At 37.0% G+C, this 19,637-nt stretch overlaps 1 protein-coding gene across 2 annotated transcripts in view; it reads right to left on the reverse strand.

The window, feature by feature from the left end:
• The window catches only part of LOC150086301 (ubiquitin-protein ligase E3C), a 298,426-nt gene that overhangs the window by 27,724 nt on the left and 251,065 nt on the right, over positions 1-19,637 (reverse strand). For both annotated transcript variants that reach the window (XM_090374458.1, XM_090374459.1), the window contains exon 21: positions 19,108-19,198. In XM_090374458.1, coding sequence (XP_090230584.1) covers positions 19,108-19,198 — 91 coding nt within the window. The remainder of the gene's footprint in view (positions 1-19,107; positions 19,199-19,637) is intronic.

The following is a 19,637-nucleotide window of genomic DNA, read 5'->3' on the forward strand; positions in this document are numbered from 1 at the left end:
GCATCGTACATGTTCATTATTAACTTATTTTTACCTTGCAATGAAATGTTAAGATTATTGAGGTGGCTTGTAATATCAATTAAAAATGCCAAATCCTTAATCCACAAAGGATTTTTTATAACTGATACATTTCCATTTTTCATTTCAAGAAAAACTGTTATTTCCTCCAAAAGCATATAAAATCTCTTTAAAACTTTGTGGCATGATAACCATCGAACTTCTGGTTCGATGGTTATCATGCCTATAATAAGGAAGATCGTCGAACTCAGATTCTAAATCTTTAAGAAGAGAAGTAAATTGCCGATGGCTGAGTGCTCTCGCTCGAATAAAGTTGATTGTTTTTGTTACTGTTTTCAATACATCGTCCATTTTTAATATTTTTAAACACAGAACTTGTTGACGAATAAGGCAGTGGAAAGTCATGATTTTCGGTTTATCTGGGTACTCAGCTTGTAATTTTCTAATCAATATTGACAGAAATCCTCGATTTTTACCTGTCATTGATTTAGCACCGTCGGTTGTTACAGACACAAGTCTGTCAAGTGGAAGCTTACACTTTTCTAAAATGCTCCACACAGCAGCAAAAATATCTTCGCTAGTCATAGTTCCAAGAAGAGGGATAACTTCCAACAATTCTTCGGTGATCCTCATGTTATTATCGCAACCACAAAAAAATACAGCAACTTGAGCAACATCTCGTATATCTGTACATCAATCGCAATTGAAAAGAACAAGACTTCTGTAGATATATCCTGTAGTTGTGAACTGATGTTATCTGCCATTTTGCTAATTGCCTCTACCACTGTATTTCTTGATAATGAAATATCGCAAAATGATTGCACTTTTTCAGGACAGATGATTTCAGCTGCTTTTATCATACATTCTTTAATTACCGAACCATCCGTGAACAATTTTGAACGTTTTGCTAACAAATAGCTTATTTCATAACTTGCTCTTACTACAGATTCATTAGTTTTCATGAATTTTGTAAATACTTGTTGTTGACTATGAAGTGTTTTCTTCATTGTTTTTAATTTTTCTTCTCTTATTTTTCCTTCGAAGCCCGAATATTGTTCCATATGGTTAGAGTTATAATGCCGCTTAATGTTGTATTCTTTAGCAACTCTAATATTTTCCTTAAAAATTAAGCATGTAATTTTACTGTTCACTTCCATAAAAAAATAGTTCAGCTCCCACTTTTCTTGGAATTTTCTTCCCTCGTTACCAATTTTTCTTTTCTTGACTGGTGTTGAAAGTGACATTTTCTATATAAATTCTATAGTAGAAATTAAAATTATAAAATTAAAAAAACGATTACTTAGATATTTGTTAAATTATAGACAGCAAACACAACGCACACAACACAACAGATCCCGACAAAGAAACTACTACGAATGAAGTATCTTTTTGATAAAATTATAAAAAACGCTGCATTTGCAATATTGTAATATTAGTTTAAATGTAAAAGAAATTTAAAAAATATTTTAAAAAATAAAATGTAACTCTTTTATTTTTAAAGAAATAAACTAAAAAGTTACGATGTTATTTAAAGATAATAATTTCAATTTTCATTCATTTGAAATTACTATTTATATTTTTAGTTCTTTCTAACCAAGGCTCATTCGATCCAGTCTTTTTTTTTTTTTTTTTAATTATTATCAATTAAAATGATTATTTTAATATTTATTACAGAGGTTTTTAAATCCTTATATTCTAGAATTATAAATAGGTACTTTTTAATTGTTTACTTTAACATTTTATTTTTGGGCATCACGGGCCACAAAAATTTTGTTGCGGGCCGCCAGTTTGACACCCAAGCTCTACACTGTTACCAGCCCATCTGACTGGAACAGGGTGTAGTAAGCTTCACCACTCAACAGAACTGATTTCCAAAACTCTGTGGACCAATTATGATGATTGTTGCAGTTGATGATGTTTGGTTCATGCACTGCTATTCTACCATGAAAACCAAGGCTGTGGATCTCCATATGTAGTACGTTTATACAGACCTCACCCCATTGATATCTTAAGTTCCTGGTTGATTTTTTCAGATGTCTGATAAGATTATCATACTTCCCTTACACTGCTGGATGGCAGTGGTACTATCGGCTTCCATTCTATGATAACATCACTGACAGTTGACTTTGGTGGTGTACTCAATAGTGTATGTATACAAGAAAAGTAGAACAAGCATTAAGGGAAAACAAAGGATTTAAATCAGCAGTCATGAGCAGTAATACAGAAAGACAAATGATACTGAAACTGAAGAATAGCGATGGTGTACTTATGAATAGCAGAGAAGGCATAATTCAAATAGCAGAAGACTACTATAAAGAGTTATACAAGGAGCGAGGGAATGATGCCAGCAGTGGGGAAGATGGATTGGAAAGTAGCAACACATACGATATACCCAATATTCTTCCTGATGAGGTAGAACATGCATTGAAGAAAATGAAGAATCGGAAAGCCCTGGGGGAAGATGAAGTTACTGTAGAGTTGTTAAAATTGGGAGGAAGAGACATAACACAAAAACTGGCAAGGCTCTTCACAAAGTGCATTAGAAAAGGTGTGACGCCTAAGCAGTGGAATAATGCAATCATAGTTTTGCTGCATAAGAAAGGAGATAAATCAGAAATTGGAAATTATAGACCAATTAACTTGTTATCCCACATCTACAAGTTGTTCACAAGGGTCATTACTAACAGATTAGAAAGAATACTTGATGAGAATCAACCGAAAGAGCAAGCTGGCTTTAGGACAGGATTCTCAACTATGGATCACCTTCACGTAATGTCACAGCTAATGGAGAAGGCAAATGAATAAAAAACACCATTATGCCTGGCATTTGTGGATTATGAAAAGGCATTTGACTCCATACAGCATAAGGCAATGTTTCGGGCACTGGAAAGACAAGGCATAGATACCCCATATATTATGATTTTGAAGAAAATATATGAGAATGCTACCTCCTTTATTAGACTAGACAAAGACAGTAATAAATTTAAAATTGAGAAAGGAGTTCGACAAGGAGACACAATATCTCCGAAGTTGTTTACTGCTGCCCTTGAGGAAGCTTTCAGAAGATCAGACTGGTCGCAGAAAGGAGTCAATGTGAATGGAGAGTACCTAAACCATTTACGATTTGCAGATGACATTGTGGTCATAAGCCACGATCTCAAAGAATTAGAGGAAAATCTTAATCAGTTATGCAGAGTTAGTAAGGATTTTGGACTAAAGATGAATTTGGCTAAAATAAAAGTAATGATGAACAAGTATGCCATAGAAAGGGATATAATGATTGAAGGAGCAGTAATTGAAAAGGTGGAGTCATATACTTATCTGGGACAAGTCATTAGCTGTAAAAATGATAAATGGATGGAAGTCAAGAGAAGAATAAATTTTGGATGGATAGCATTCAGGAAATATAGTCACATACTGAGGAGCAATATCCCAAATTGTCTTAAACGTAAAATAATGAACCAATGCATACTCCCCACCATGACTTATGGAGGTGAACTTGGGCACTCACCAAAAGAATGGAAGAGAAGCTGAGAACTACACAGCGAAGAATGGAACAAATTATATTGGGAATCAGACTGTTAGATAAGAAGAGAAACACATGGATTAGGCAGCAAATTCAAGTAAAGGACATTCTTATCAAAACTAAAGAACTGAAATGGTCTTGGGCAGGACACATAGCTCGAAGACATGATGACAGATGGACTAAGAAAATAACAGAATGGTACCAAGAGGAGCTAAGAGAAACTTGGAAGACAAAATGGAGATGGATAGATGAAATTCATGAGTTTGTGGGTAGTAAATGGATGGCCAGTGCTCACAACAGAAGGAACTGGAAAGTTGCTGGAGAGGCCTTCATCCTGCAGTGGATTGAAAATGGATGATGATGATGATGTATGCAATTAGCAATTTGCACAAATTAACAAGCCAACAGTGTGACATCTGATATTACTTTTTTTGGAGAACAGTTTATATAGCGCATGCAACTTTACAATTTTAGTTTTATGCATGAATGTTATCAGACTTTGTGGTAAGAAAGACATTTTGTGTGCGTGTGTGTGCACGCGTGTTAGTTAGTTACTGTAAAGCTAAATAGTTAAATTACTTGTTTACATATAGCTATTGGCTACGGTAATTTTAGTTATTTATTACATACAAGTTGTGCCAATAAAGTTCCCAGACTGGTGCAATAAAAAGAATACCAAGTGAGCAAAGCAGCTCAAAAATGGTTTTATTTTGATTCAAAGTAATCATCACCTGACTGAATGCACATATTATGCTATGCTAAAAGTTTCTGAAAAGGTCAGCAAAGGCATCCAAAGAGATCAGCAGTTATGTTTTTCTTTATGTCCTCAATGTCCTGAAATCTCTTTCCTTTGAGGGCAGTTTCCACCTTGGGAAAGATGCAGTCCGTTGGTGCTGGATTGGGAGAGTAGTGTGGATGGTTAATCTGTACAACTTCATGTTTCATCAGAAATGTCTTCACAAGTGCAGAATCTGCAGGAGCATTGTTGTACAAAAAAGAACCAGTTGCCTTTCTCTTGAAACTGTGGCCTTGTCCAGAAAATGCACTTCAATACTCTTTGAAGCACTTGTATTTAGAATACAGCATTGGCTCTTTTCCTCCATATACAAATTCCTTGAGAATCACACTCTGCCAAAAGCGATGATCAGCATAGTCTTGATCCCGGGGTTTGGTAAACAAAACTTTTTGGGCATTGGTGATGATTTTAAAGTCCACTGCATGTTCTGACACTTTGTCTCTGGATTATAATGAAACACCTGATGCTCATCTCCATTGACAATACAGTCAAGGAAATTAGGATTATCTTGAAAGTCTGGCTGAGGCCTTCACATGATACTTTCATTGCTTCTGCTCATCCATGAGGCAGTGCAGCATAAATTTTGCACAGACCTTCCTTTCCCCTAAATATTCATGCAGAATTGGACAAATCATCTCCTTATTTATATTCAACTCATCAGCCATCATTGTGAGGGTCAACCAATGATCTCTTGCCACAATTTCCTGAAATTTTGCCTCTCATTTCAAGAGGCTGACAGATGCTCACTTTTTGGGTCATTGTGAACATATTCGTGTCCATCTTTGAACTGCTTATACCATCCAAACACATTGGTACGACCTAACACTTCATCATCATAAATAGGATGAAGTTGAAAGCAGATGGGGTTATAGTGTGGGGTTGTTTGTTTGTTTGTTTGTTTGTTATTTGGTTTTTAGGAGCATTAGCAACTAAGGCCATATTGCTCTGGGGATATGCGGTGGTCATTCCCTGACCTTTCCACATCCTCCGTATTTGATGGTCACAGGCTCAAACTCCGGTCTAATCAAAAAGCATGTGCTATGCACTGCTGCTCCTGCCCAACTGGCTATGGAGGCGCCTATATAGTGTGGGCTGTTACTCATAGTATTGTCCAGGATCTTTGGTGGTGGTTGTGCACAGAATCATTTTATTCAGTTGCTACTTCTCAGTCCATCTGAGAAGCAGCAACTGAAGTTTAACATTGACAAATGCAAAATACTGCAGATGGGTGGAAGTAACCCCAGAGAAACGTAACAATTGTGTGGTACTACACTTAGGGAGGGTGGTAGAAAATGAAAAAGACCTGGGAGTAATTGTGTAATCATATATGTGAGTTTCCTGAACAGTGCAGACAGGCTGCCAGAGCACATCATGGGGGTATTGTCAATGATATACAGGAATTTTGCTAGTAGAGAAAAGGAGGTGATTATCCCTTTGTATAAGGCAATGGTCAGGCCACACCTTGAGTACTGCATACAGAGAAGGGCAACAAGATTGGTAAGGGAAACAAAGGGGTCCTATCACCAAGAAAGGCTTAAGTTCCGCAAATTGCAGCGCCTGGAGACTAGGGACCTGCAAGATGATCTGATTGAGGTGTATAAGGCCTTGAATGGGTTGAGCAGGCTCAATTCTGATGGGATTCTTCCGCTTGCTCAGATTATGAACCTGAGGGGGCATAAATTCAAATTGAGGAAAGACAGTTGTAGAATAGATGTGCAGAAATTTACCTTCAGCCAGCTGGTAGTTTATTGCTGAAACAACCTTCCATCTGTCATTGTGGAAATTGATAGGTTAAATAAATTCAAGGAGGAAACTGGACAAACTTTTAGAGGGAATGGATGTGTGAAACTGTTTTTTTTTTTTTTTTCCCTTCTTTTTGGCTGATGCTACATTAGCTTTGTTTCTTGCATCACATGCCTCTACTGCTAACTACAGCAGCTATATGCTTAATAGCTTCATAATTTGACTGAAACCACCAATAAAACATATAAGTGTACATAAAAAAAATGTACATAAACTACTATTTACTTTTAAGATTATTAAAAAGGCAAATCAAACTAGGTGCCCGATTAGGTGATTCCTACAGTACTCCATTTCATAATAATAATTTGCTTAATTCTCTCTCTTCTATCTTCCTACTTTGCATCCTTGTTGTCACCCAGATTGTACACTGTTCTAAATGCAAACAACCAAATAAAGCAAATGTTTCTAACTTTAACTATGATGCTAAAAATAGTGAGTAGTCACAATCCACTGCTTCCTCTGTGAGCTAGCAGCCATTTTACTTTCACTTTAGTGAAGTATGTTAAATAAATAAATACAAATGTTATCAACAAAAGATAAGGATATACAGCATTTACAAAATAATTACAACAGTAATGCAAGATAACAAACTCAAGCAGGTGTATACTAAACTGATGCAAAGCACTAACCTTACAATACTAATTATACTTAAATTATTAACAATTCATTTCTTAAGAAAGTATGGAATTAGCACTATATTCTAGATCAGTACCCTGCATTTTAACAAAGATCCCAGTAACGATCATGCAAAATGTTTCTTTTCTGTATTATACAATTTTAACAAGTTCCTAACTTTCCAGAATATGCTGCAATTTGAGTAAATTAATTTGTGCAGAGCAAACCTTTACAAACTGGAAGATGAAATGCAATATACTATCAAGACCAAAACTACAGATAAAATCTTGTTACATTCTGAAGAGCAACAAATAGGTAACAAATTGAATGATAAAAATGAGGCATTTTATGTGTAAATTTATTTGGACAAAACCACTGTTATAGGTTAATATTAGGCAACATAGCATCTGTAATCTGAAATATGGAGGGGCACATGATGCAAGAAAGCAAGGGCACATGATGCAAGAAAGCAAGCTTATACAGCATCAGCCCAAAAAAAAAAAAAAAAAAAAAAAACACACACACCCTTCTCATTTCACCCATCCACTCGCTCCAAATGTTTGTCTAGTTCTGCCTTGAATCTGTTTAAGCTATCAGCTTCTACGACAGATGGAAGTTTGTTCCAGCAATCAACCGCCCGCTGGCTAAAGGCAAACTTCTGCACATCTATCCTACAACTGTCTTTTCTCAATTTAAATTTATGCCTACTCAGGTAACTATTCTGAGCAAGAGGAAGAATCCCATCAGCATTGAGCATGCTCAAACCATTCAAGGCTTTATACACCTCTATCAGATCACCTTGCTGGTGCCTAGTCTCCTGACATTGTAATTTGCAAAACTTAAGCCTTTCTTCCTAAGAGCAACCCTTTGTTCCATTCACTAATCTTGTTGCCCTTCTCTGTATTCGTTCCAACAGCTCTATATTCTTCTTAAAATGAAGCCTCCAGACCTGTATACAGTACTCAAGGTGTGGCCTGACCATTGCCTTATACTAGGGGATAATCACCTCCTTATCCCTGCTAGAAAAATTCCTGTACATCACTAACAAGACACCAGGAGCTACACTTGCAGACCGTCTGCACTACTCAGAAAACTTCATATCTGCCTGCACAATTACCCCCAGGTCCCTTTCGTTCTCTACCACTGTCAGTGTAGTACCACACAGTTGATACGTTACTTTGGGGTTACTGCTTCCCATATGCAGTACTTTACATTTGTCAATGTTAAACTTCAGTTGCCACCTCTCAGCCCATCTGCTCAACTTTTCTAGATCCTGTTGCAGCAAGGTACTATTATTAGTGTCATTAACAACCCTGCCAACCTTCGTATCATCTGCAAACTTGGACATTAAGCCTGATATACCATCATCAACATCATTGATGAATACAGAAAACAACAATGGACCCAACACTGAACCCTGGCAGACTCCACTAATAACATTAGTCCACAAAAAGCAGTGTCCATTGATTACCACTCTCTGTCTTCTCCCACTCAACCATCCCTTTACCCATAGCAGCAATTTGCCTCCAATGCCACACTGCTCCAATTTGTGCAGCAGTCTTCCATGTGCAACAGTATCAAAAGCCTTTCTAAGATCCAAATATATGATATCAAAATTATTCTTTGCAGACAAGACTTCCCCTTAATAAACCCATGCTGTGTCCGAGCTATAACTGAAGTCTTGTCTAGATGATCCTGCAATGCTTCTTTAACCAGTGCCTCCATTAATTTCCCTGGAACAGAAGTTAAACTAACAGGTCTGTAATTACCTGTGTCTCCCTTTAATCCTCCTTTGTGGATTGGGGTCACATTTGCACATCTCCAGTCCATGGAGATGTGCAAATGTGTACCTCCCCTGAGTCCAAGGAAGCTCTCATAATTATGGCTAAGGGTCTGCTTACTTCCTTTGCTGCCTCCTTTAATATAACTGAATAGATTCCATCCACTCCAGGTGCCTTTCTTATGTTTATCTTCAACAATTTCTCCTCCACGTTACTTTCAGTTATTACAAGATTATCAAGCTTACTGCCGGAGTTTAATATACATCTGGCATTCTCCTCCCTGAATAACTCCTCATGTGTGAATGCAGATGCAAAATATTCATTTAGTTTGTTAGCTATCTGAGCAGGATCATCAACAGTTGAACCATCGATATCAAGTGGACCAATCTGATTCATCCCCTTCCTTCTAGAGTTTACATAAGTAAAGAACTCTTTGCTGTTTTTCTTTGCATCCTTTGCCAAAGATTTCTCGTTTGTTTGTTATTTGGTTTTTAGGAGCATTAGCAACTAAGGCCATATCGCTCCGGGATATGCGGTGGTCATTCCCTGACCTTTCCGCATCCTCCGTATTTGGTGGCGACGGGCTCGAACCCCGGTCTAATCAAGAAGCGTGTGCTACGCACTGCTGCTCCTTCCCACCTGGCTATGGAGGCGCCAAGATTTCTCGTAATCTGTCTTTGCATTCAAAGAAGGGTGAAAGAACACTAACACAAATAAACAGCCGAAGTTCACTACAGTAAAATAATTGACTAAAACACACAAACAAACAAACATAAATTTTATGAGATTCAATGGCTGTGTCACTTAATGTGAAAAAAAAAAAAAGAGAGAGAGAGAGAGAGAGAGAGAGAGAAAAAATTCTGTACCAGGTACATAATGTGTCCTGCCGCTAGCATATTTAAAGTGTGTTAAATTTAAGAGTCATTGGCAGGTGTTAAAAAAGATTTAATTTTATTAATAATAATTACATATCAGTTACTGAAAGTATTGGTCTATGACAATTAAAGTAGAATATATAATTTTTACATTGAAGAGATTTTAGTTCATAATTAAATACATCATCTATAGTTGTTCCATTACGTGTAGTATATATCAAAAGATCTGATGACATTGAAGAAGGTCATCAGATCTTTTGATAAATGTCCAAGTTGAAGAATGTTTTCATAAATGTGCAGAATACCTTAGCTTTCCAATGATATGCTATATGTCCACATTATCCTGTTTATTACGTGAGAAAATTTCCTTCATCACATGTTCATATTTTTCACTATCCTGGAAATACTACTACAATTTTCAGAGGTTTGAAAGTTTTTCCTCTAATAGAGCTAAAATGTAGCTCAGTGCAAAATTTCATTAAATTTGGTCCACTAGAAGATAAATTATTGTTGCCATCATACAAGTATGATTCCAACAACACAAGTTACAATAATTTGCTTCTGGCAGAAGCTGAAGATGACGGCACTTCTGTAACGCTTTTCCCATGATGGTTTTTCATTACAAAATATTTGGAATAATGCCAGTAAAAACATTTATAACACACATACACACACACACACGCACGCATGCAATTTTTTGGACAATTTGCCAAGTTAAACTCCTTGATTCTGCTTCCACCAAAAGTTGGTCATAGGTCTTTAAATTCTGATCTCAACTGATCAACTACAGCAGGATGAAATGAATAAATCAAAGTTCTCAATCAGAATTTTTAAAACTACTGCAGACACTTCTGGGCAATTGAGACAACTGCTATAAATATTACACATGGTTTTTGTTCTTAAATCTTTTACAAGCTCACAAAGTATACAAGAACATATATGCACTTTATCTACTCTCATTACATACGCTTAAAACAAGCCCTAACTTATGTCTCCACTTCTTCTATTTTATATGAGAAACATGAAATCACACGAAAATAGGCATGAAGCTAGGCCACAAAAAAAAACTCCCCAAGATCCAATAAATGATTTATCATACCTTATTTGTTTACTGATGTACAGTAAATTCCGATTATAATACTTCTACATGAAGCACCATCTGTTTTTAGTGCTGTTTTCTTCTGGTCCCATGATTAATATTATGAAGTGTGTGTGTGTGGGGGGGGGGGGGTTTAGCTATTATAATTCTCTTTACGGCCAGTTCCTTCAAAAGCACCATAATGGGAGTTTATATATTTAACACTACAGCGCATTAAAACCTGAAATATTCTTTCAAATGTAGCATGTGGTGTTAAACACCTACATTTGTAAACAAAAGCAATTCTTTTCACTAACCTCCCACATAATATGTCACCCTTTGTACACATATTTTACAGTGTTATTAATGGTAAGTGTATAATTTGGCAGCTGAACCTAAGTTACAAATTTGTTAATAAATGTAAAATTTATTTATTTTTATTACATTATAATTATTAATATATAGGCAACCCCCGTATAACATGGTACTTCTACAACATGGTTTCGCTCTTACACAATTTATAAATTGCGTTAATACTCGCACAATATATAACACAGTTTTGCTCTAACACGGTTAGAGAATTTCAGTAAATCTCACATAACAGGGTATTTTTGAGCTTTTGTGCGGGGAAAAAACTGCTATTATGTTGGATGTAATTTTTAAATGTTTCCACTCTTTTTGAATCCCGCTGTTGACTCGCTAGTCAAAAAAAAAAATTGAGAAATCAGTGTATTTTATTTTGTTGGGAAATTTCCGTGTTACGTTCTGTGCTATTGAACTTGTACTTGTTGAAAAATCTATATTTCAAAGTTTTATTACTATTGGATAGCACACTAGGCCATCCAAAAGATTTAAGTCATCCAAACGTTGAAGTTATGTTCCTACCACCACAGTTGTAGAGGGTTAATACAACTTCTTTCATTCAGCCATTAGACCAAGGCATGGCATTATATCCACCTTTAAAACTCATATCATTACAATGAATTTTGGAAAAAATTGATTCTGAATCTATTGAAGTAATGTGGACTGTATCAGAATCATAGCTTTATTGCTGAAAGAAGTAAAACAGTCAACGTTAAATGTGTGTGGAAAAATGTTTGGCCAGAGTCAGTTCATTCAGGAAATATGATCAAACGGGCAGAAAATGGAATCGGTGCGATAGCAGAACTTGCTATGTCAGTAGGAGGGGAAGGTTTTGATGATATGACTACTGAAGCCCCCGTAGGTAGCACAGTTCATAGAATTGCCCTCCTTCCCACACCGGGTGGAAAAGACCCGAGTTTAAATCCCTAATCGATGAAGGGAGGAATTTTTATGGGTCTTTTTCACAACATGGCTGAGTTAGTTGGGCTTGGGCGAGGGTAGCATGGTTTTTTCCTCCAGGAAACTCAGGTTTTTCGTCATCCAGCAAAACAGAAAATCAATCTCAGGACACACTCAATTTATAGACAATATACACAGATTAAGATGGCCTTAGTTGCTGATCATAAAAAATAAAAAAAGACATGACTACTGAAGATATTCAAGAATTACCAGTAGAAAAGGAAGCCTGGTGCAAATGGCATCGGAGGTAAAATCAAATCAATTCAGATGATGATATCACAGATGAAAATTCTAAACTTCCAAATTTTACACTAAAAAGCATAGGGGAAGGCAAAGTTAGCCAAGCAATTAGAATTTTATTTTTTGAATGCAGATTCTTAAATCAAAGGAGCCCAAAGTTCAAAAGGGAGCTTCAAATATGTTTAGTTCCATACGATGAAATTCACAAAGATTTATCAAGTAAAAGCAAACAAACCCAGATTACTGATTTTTTAAAGAGAGCAGAAGATACACAAAATCTAGAATGGTGTATTTTTGTTAACATTTCACTAACCTCCCACATAATATGTCATCCTTCGTATACATACTTTATAGTGTCACTGTGTTTGTTAGCTTTTGGAATGTAACCCCCTTTTTGTACTTATTCTTAGTCCTGCATAACACGACATTTTACAGGAACCTAATAACTGTGTTATATAAGGGTTACCTGTATATTAATATATACTAGGGGGGCTTTGACCTGCTCACTTTGCTCACCAACCCCTGCGCATGCTTTTCTACGTAAAATGTAGAGGTATGACAGAGTAAGTCAAATATTTTCTACATAAAAGACATCTGTCGAAACACATTCATTGATATCTAATCAGGAAATTATCTATGTAATTATTTAACTGAGCATTTGTAGTGACATAATTGCCCCGCCCCTTCTCCCAATGACTCGAATAAATATCACTAGGAGGAAAACTTTATTAATGTATAGAGAGATATATTTAATTTAATACATTTAATATATTTATATCCAGTGTAGTAGAAAATGCAGTGCAGTTTCTTCTCTAGCTCAAATATACCATAGTAATAATTATATGTTAATAATAAGATATGAGGGGCTTAGAGGGGAACAGGTATCCTGTGTGTTATCAGACACTCAGCCTAAAACACTGATGGATCCAATATCTCTCTATTACAGAAGATTTAGGAGAAGTCCGGTTGGCCTGCCTCCCTAAAATCCACTCATGCACACCTTCTCGTTGGTAAGTACTGTTATGTCACTTAGGTGGAAACGAACATGTAGAGTGGTTCTCTTCAAGACGCCTGGTCAGCCTGAAGAGGAAAAGACCAAACCCTCCAGCATGAGAGCACAACAATACAAATGGCCCTCAGTCCCAGGCAGCTTTCACTCTCCCTCTTACGGCAGCGAGAGGATCAGAGTGGAAGCAGAGGGTGCTAAGAATCTCTGGGTACAACCAGGCTGCCATGCATGGAAACTGAACTTGGCCTGTTATAACGTATGATCACTCATCGGTGAAGACAGGATATTAGAGCTGGAAAAGGAATTAGAAAATGTGAATTGGAATATCATCGGTTTGGCTGAAACAAGAAGAAGAAATAAATCACTTATAAGTTTATCAAGTGGAAATCTGCTGTACACCAATGGAAACAGTGAAAGGAGTGAAGGTGGAGTTGGGTTTCTGGTCCATAAAGATTTTAAAAACAACATTTTGGAATTCAAAAGTACATCACCAAGGGTGTCAAGGCTAATACTCAAGATTTCTAAGAGGTACAAGCTAAAGATTATAATGATTTATGCACCAACATCGAGCCATGATGATGAAGAGGTTGAAGAAATGTACACTGAAATTGAGAGTCTTCTAGATGAGCAGAAAACCCACTACACTATTAATTATGGGGGACTTCAATGCTAAGGTTGGAAAAAGGCAAAACAGCGCAGAAAGAGGAACTATAGGAAATTTTGGAATTGGTGAAAGAAATAAGAGGTGAAAGACTTGTGGAATTTGCAGAATCTCAAGGACTGTCAGTAATGAACACTTTTTTCAAGAAAAGGTTGAACAGAAAGTGGACATGGAAAAGTCCAAATGGATTAACAACTAATGAAATCGACTTCATACTCACTAACAGAAGATATATTGTGAATGATGTTACCGTCCTGAATAAGGTAAATGTTGGAAGTGATCACAGAATGGTAAGATGTACACTTGATAGATGTAGGAAAGGAAAGGAAAAAACTGACTCGAGTAAATAATACAAAGGTCTTTGAGATAACAGAGGAGGAGAAAAAGCAGTATGTACTGGAACTTAAAAACAAGTTTGAGCTTCTGCAGACTGCTCAGGACCAAGATATCGACGAGGAATATTACAACTTTCTGAAAGTCATAAAGCCCAAGAAACCTATAGGGAAACAGAAATCCAAAGAAGAAAAAATTAGTCAAGAAACACTTGTCATGATGAACCAAAGACGACAAATGAAGAGCAAGAAAAACACTGACAGGGAGAAAATTGAGTATACTGAGTTATGCAAAGCCATTAGAAAGAGACTCAGAGAGGACATAAGAAGATTTAACACAAGAAAAGTAGAACAAGCATTAAGGGAAAACAAAGGATTTAAATCAGCAGCCATGAGCAGTAATACAGAAAGACAAACGATACTGAAACTGAAGAATAGCAATGGTGTACTTATAAACAGCAGAGAAAGCATAATTCAAATAGCAGAAGACTACTATAGAGAATTATACAAGGAGCGAGGGAATGATACCAGCAGTGGGGAAGATGGATTGGAAAGTAGCAACACATACGACATACCCAATATTCTTCCTGATGAGGTAGAACATGCACTGAAGAAAATGAAGAATCGGAAAGCCCCGGGGGAAGATGAAGTTACTGTAGAGTTGTTAAAATTGGGAGGAAGAGACATAACACAAAAACTGGCAAGGCTCTTCACAAAGTGCATTAGAAAAGGTGTGACGCCTAAGCAGTGGAATAATGCAATCATAGTTTTGCTGCATAAGAAAGGAGATAAATCAGAAATTGGAAATTATAGACCAATTAGCTTGTTATCCCACATCTACAAGTTGTTCACAAGGGTCATTACTAACAGATTAGAAAGAATACTTGATGAGAATCAACCGAAAGAGCAAGCTGGCTTTAGGACAGGATTCTCAATTATGGATCACCTTCATGTAATATCACAGCTAATGGAGAAAGCAAATGAATATAAAACGCCATTATGCCTGGCATTTGTGGATTATGAAAAGGCATTTGACTCCATACAGCATAAGGCAATGTTTCGGGCACTGGAAAGACAAGGCATAGATACCCCATACATTATGATTTTGAAGAAAATATATGAGAGTGCTATCTCCTTTATTAGACTAGACAAAGACAGTAGCAAATTTAAAATTGAGAAAGGAGCTCGACAAGGAGACACAATATCTCCGAAGCTGTTTACTGCTGCCCTTGAGGAAGCTTTCAGAAGATTAGACTGGTCGCAGAAAGGAGTCAATGTGAACGGAGAGTACCTAAACCATTTACGATTTGCAGATGACATTGTGGTAATAAGTCACGATCCCAAAGAATTAGAGGAAAAGCTTAATCAGTTATGCAGAGTTAGTAAGGATTTTGGACTAAAGATGAATATGGCTAAAACAAAAGTAATGATGAACAAGTATGCCACAGAAAGGGAAATAATGATTGAAGGAGCATTAATTGAAAAGGTGGAGTCATATACTTATCTGGGACAAGTTATTAGCTGTAATAATGATAAATGGCTGGAAGTCAAGAGAAGAATAAATTTTGGATGGATAGCATTCAGGAAATATAGTCACATACTGAAGAGCAATATCCCAGTTTGTCCGAAACGTAAAATAATGAATCAATGTATACTCACCACCATGACTTATGGAAGTGAAACTTGGGCACTCACCAAAAGAATGGAAGAGAAGCTGAGAACTACACAGCGAAGAATGGAACGAATTATATTGGGAATCAGACTGTTAGATAAGAAGAGAAACACATGGATTAGGCAGCAAACTCAAGTAAAGGACATTCTTATCAAAACTAAAGAACTAAAATGGTCTTGGGCAGGACACATAGCTCGAAGACATGATGACAGATGGACTAAGAAAATAACAGAGTGGTATCCAAGGGGAGCTAGAAGAAAACCTGAAAGACCAAGTCGGAGATGGATAGATGAAATTCGTGAGTTTTTGGGTAGTAAATGGATGGCCAGTGCTCAAAACAGAAGGAACTGGAAAGTTGCTGGAGAGGCCTTCATCCTGCAGTGGATTGAAAATGGCTGATGATGATGATGAATAAGATATGAATATTAATGAAAGTCATGATGAGATTAATTTTTTCTCTATATAAATCTAGAAGGTGTCCCATAAGTCTAAAATCACAAGGAAAAATAACCAATTCATATATTTTCATCTTTGCAGCTCGAAGATGTCTTTGAGTAAGTGCCAAGTGTCAAGTGCTTTGAGTAAGAAAGTCAAATTTCAAAAGAGAGGAAGTCAAAGAGTTCCTGGTGATTAATGGAGCTGGGAGAAAAACAGGTGCAACAGATGAATCTGACAGAATGTGGTAAAGCAATTTTAAGTCAGAGAAGATCAAAAAGAGGAGATTCCAAATTACTGTCTCTGACAGGGAATATGAGTGGACATATATGCACAAGTACCATCTGTGAAGCGAAAGGAATTATACAGCAAATAATCTGGACAACCGAAATGAGCACTGGTTGGATCGACTGATAACTGGGATTCTGTCAGAAAAAGTACATGGGATTTGGCAGACTAAGTGGAAATGAACATCACTGAGATTGGAATTGAGACCACATATATTTGCGAAATGAACAAATAATTGTTTGGGAGGTTTAGTTCATTTCACAGATAAGTCTATTAGATTGACAATTCATGATGTATTCATTAAGGTGGGGAGAACATGCTGTACACATGGCAAGAATGTACCCAGCTTCTTGACATAATGCGACCTCGACAATGGTCCCCATATACACACTACTTGGGCTCCTTCCAGTCACTATCTGGCAGAGCAGAAGCAGCAAGATTATACACTAGCTGTTTTGGAAGCCTAGAGAGTTACCAATAGGTTTGGCCTGATTGATTATCTAGGCAGCTAGCCTGCAAACACCGTTTTAGAGCTCTACCCTGGAAATGTAAGGAAGATTGGATCTCTCCAGGATGTCCATCATAATCTCAAAATACATCGATCATACTGAATGGAAGAGATGGGTGGTGGAGGGGAGGTTTCTGGAGCTTTGCTCTGGAGACTAAACATGGGTTCCACCACTTCAAGCTTCCAATAAGCAATGTGCCAGAAGGTGATTGATTGCTGGAACAAACTTTCATTTGTCGTGGAAGTTGACAGCTTAAATAAATTCAAGGCAGATATATGATGCAAGAAAACAAGCTGTATAAGCTTGTTTTCTTGCATCATATGCCTCTACTAATGCTGAAGTGGTAGTATTGCACTGATTGATGCAAGTCATCCACTTTGAGTAAGGAAGAACGAGTCCAGATAATTTTTCTTGAAGGAAACTAGAGCCAAGAGAGAGAGGCTGTCATAGAATTTAACGCATTGCATCCAGACTGCAAGCCAATAACACAGAACTGTTTTAGCAAACTTATTGCAAAATTTAGGAAAACAGGATCCTTGAGAAGGGCCACCAGCGGTGACAAAGCCACTGCCATCCTCGCTCATTTATGCAAAAGTTCCAGACAGTCTCTTTGAAGACTGCTGCCCTCTCAAACAAAAGTGTTGAAAAGCAGCATTCACTGCATCCTTAAGGCTCATAAATGGCATCCATACAAACTTCAGATCTTGCAGAAATTAAGCAAAAATGATCCAAAAAGAACGATATGTTAAAAATGCAAATTTCCTGTCCACAATTCTTTTTAGTGATGAGATCATCACCAAAAAGAATTGTTTTTATGGAAACAGTGAGTTAAGTTGACAGAACACTTGCAAGTGGTCTCGAAACGATCCTCACTGGTTTACTCCTTTGAGAGAACATGGTGCTACTCATGTCGTGTAATGGTATGGCCCCTTCTTTTTTCAAGGAATTATCACTGAAGATGCCCATTTAATATGCTCCTGCACATGGGTAGAAGCAACCCCAGAGGAACGTACCAATTGTGTGGTACTACACTTAGGATGGTAGAAAATGAAAAAGACCTGGGAGTAATTGTGCAATCAGATATGAAGTTTTCTGAACAATACAGACAGGCTGCAAGAGCAGGTCATGGGGTTTTGTCAATGATATACAGGAATTTTGCTAACAGGGAAAAGGAGGTGATTGTCCCTCTGTATAAGGCAATGGTCAAGCCACACCTTGAGTGCTGCATACAGGTCTGAGGCCTCATTTTAGGAAGGATGTAGATTTGCTTGAGTACATACAGAGAAGGGCAACAAGACTGGTGAGGGGAATGAAGGGATTCTCTTAACAAGAGAGGCTTAAGTTCTGAAAACTGCAGCGGCTGGAGATTAGGCACCTGCGAGGTGATCTGATTGAGGTGTATAAGGCCTTGCATGGGTTGAGCACACTGAATTCTGATAGGATTCTTCCACTTGCTCAGATTACGAACCTAAGGGGGCATAAATTCAAACTGAGGAAAAACAGTTGTAGAATAGATGTGCAGAAATTTGCCTTTAGCCAGCGGGTGGTTAATTGCTGGAACAAACTTCCATCTGTCATTGTGGAAGTTGATAGGTTAAATAAATTTGAGGAACTGGACAAACATTTAGAGGGAATGGTTGTGTGAATTTTTTTTTTTTTTTTGGCTGATACTATATAAGCTCATAATGCTTGCTTTCTTGCATCACATGCCATGATTACAATTATTATTATAGCATCTATGTAAGAGAGTTTCTATGCCAACAGTTTCCTAGTAATTGGATAGGACATCGAAGGCCTGTGGAATTGCCACCGAGAAGCCTGGATCTCACACAGCTAGATTTTTTCCTCTGGGATCACTTGAAGGTGCTGGTCTATGCAGAGAAAATTCAGCGTGTTGAGCGTTTATGCAGCAGCACATTATTGATGCATGCAACATCACTACTCCTGACCTCATTCACCATGTGCTTGCTGGCTGGGTATCATGTCTGGATTTGTGTATCAAGAACAATGGTGGACACGCTAAGCATATTCTGTGAATAAAAGTGTTTGCATTGTCATTTTTATCATTCCCTATGATTCCAGACTTATGGGTCACTATGTCTGTATAATGTCCAGATCAAAATATATTTATATAAATGTAAATTACCTGGTTTTCTCCAAGTTCACTGCACATGACTGTGAAGTCTAGGCCAAGATCACCCACATCACCTTGGTATGTTTTTAAGTATAAAAGGTTTCTAAGGAGAAAGAAACATTGTTTCATTTTTATTTAAATGAATTATTAAAAAGAGGATTATTTCTCATATATTAAAGAAATTTCTTTTATCTTAATCTGAAATGGAATTCTTGAGCCACAATCAGGGATAGTACTGTTTTTCTGTAGAAGTAGCTTTATAAAATAACAGCACAATGTTTTGGTGCTATTACCTTATTTTTCAAATATATATATTATTTGGTGCTTCAATAGAAATATTAGCAGGAAAGAAAGAACTAAAAACAGAACATTTCATATGGAAGCCCCAAATAGAAATAATGCCAAACAGATGAAAGAAAATAGTATTGATATTTTTGACAGTAAAACTGTGATTCAGTTACTCCATTCAAGCTGAAAAGTCTATGTCATATCATTTACCAAAGACAAAGAACTTGTGTTAGTATTATGTAACAATGACACCA

This window comes from Mastigoproctus giganteus, chromosome 5 (genome assembly GCF_048544385.1).
Source record: "Mastigoproctus giganteus isolate SK-2022 chromosome 5, ASM4854438v1, whole genome shotgun sequence".
NCBI lineage: Eukaryota > Metazoa > Arthropoda > Arachnida > Uropygi > Thelyphonidae > Mastigoproctus > Mastigoproctus giganteus.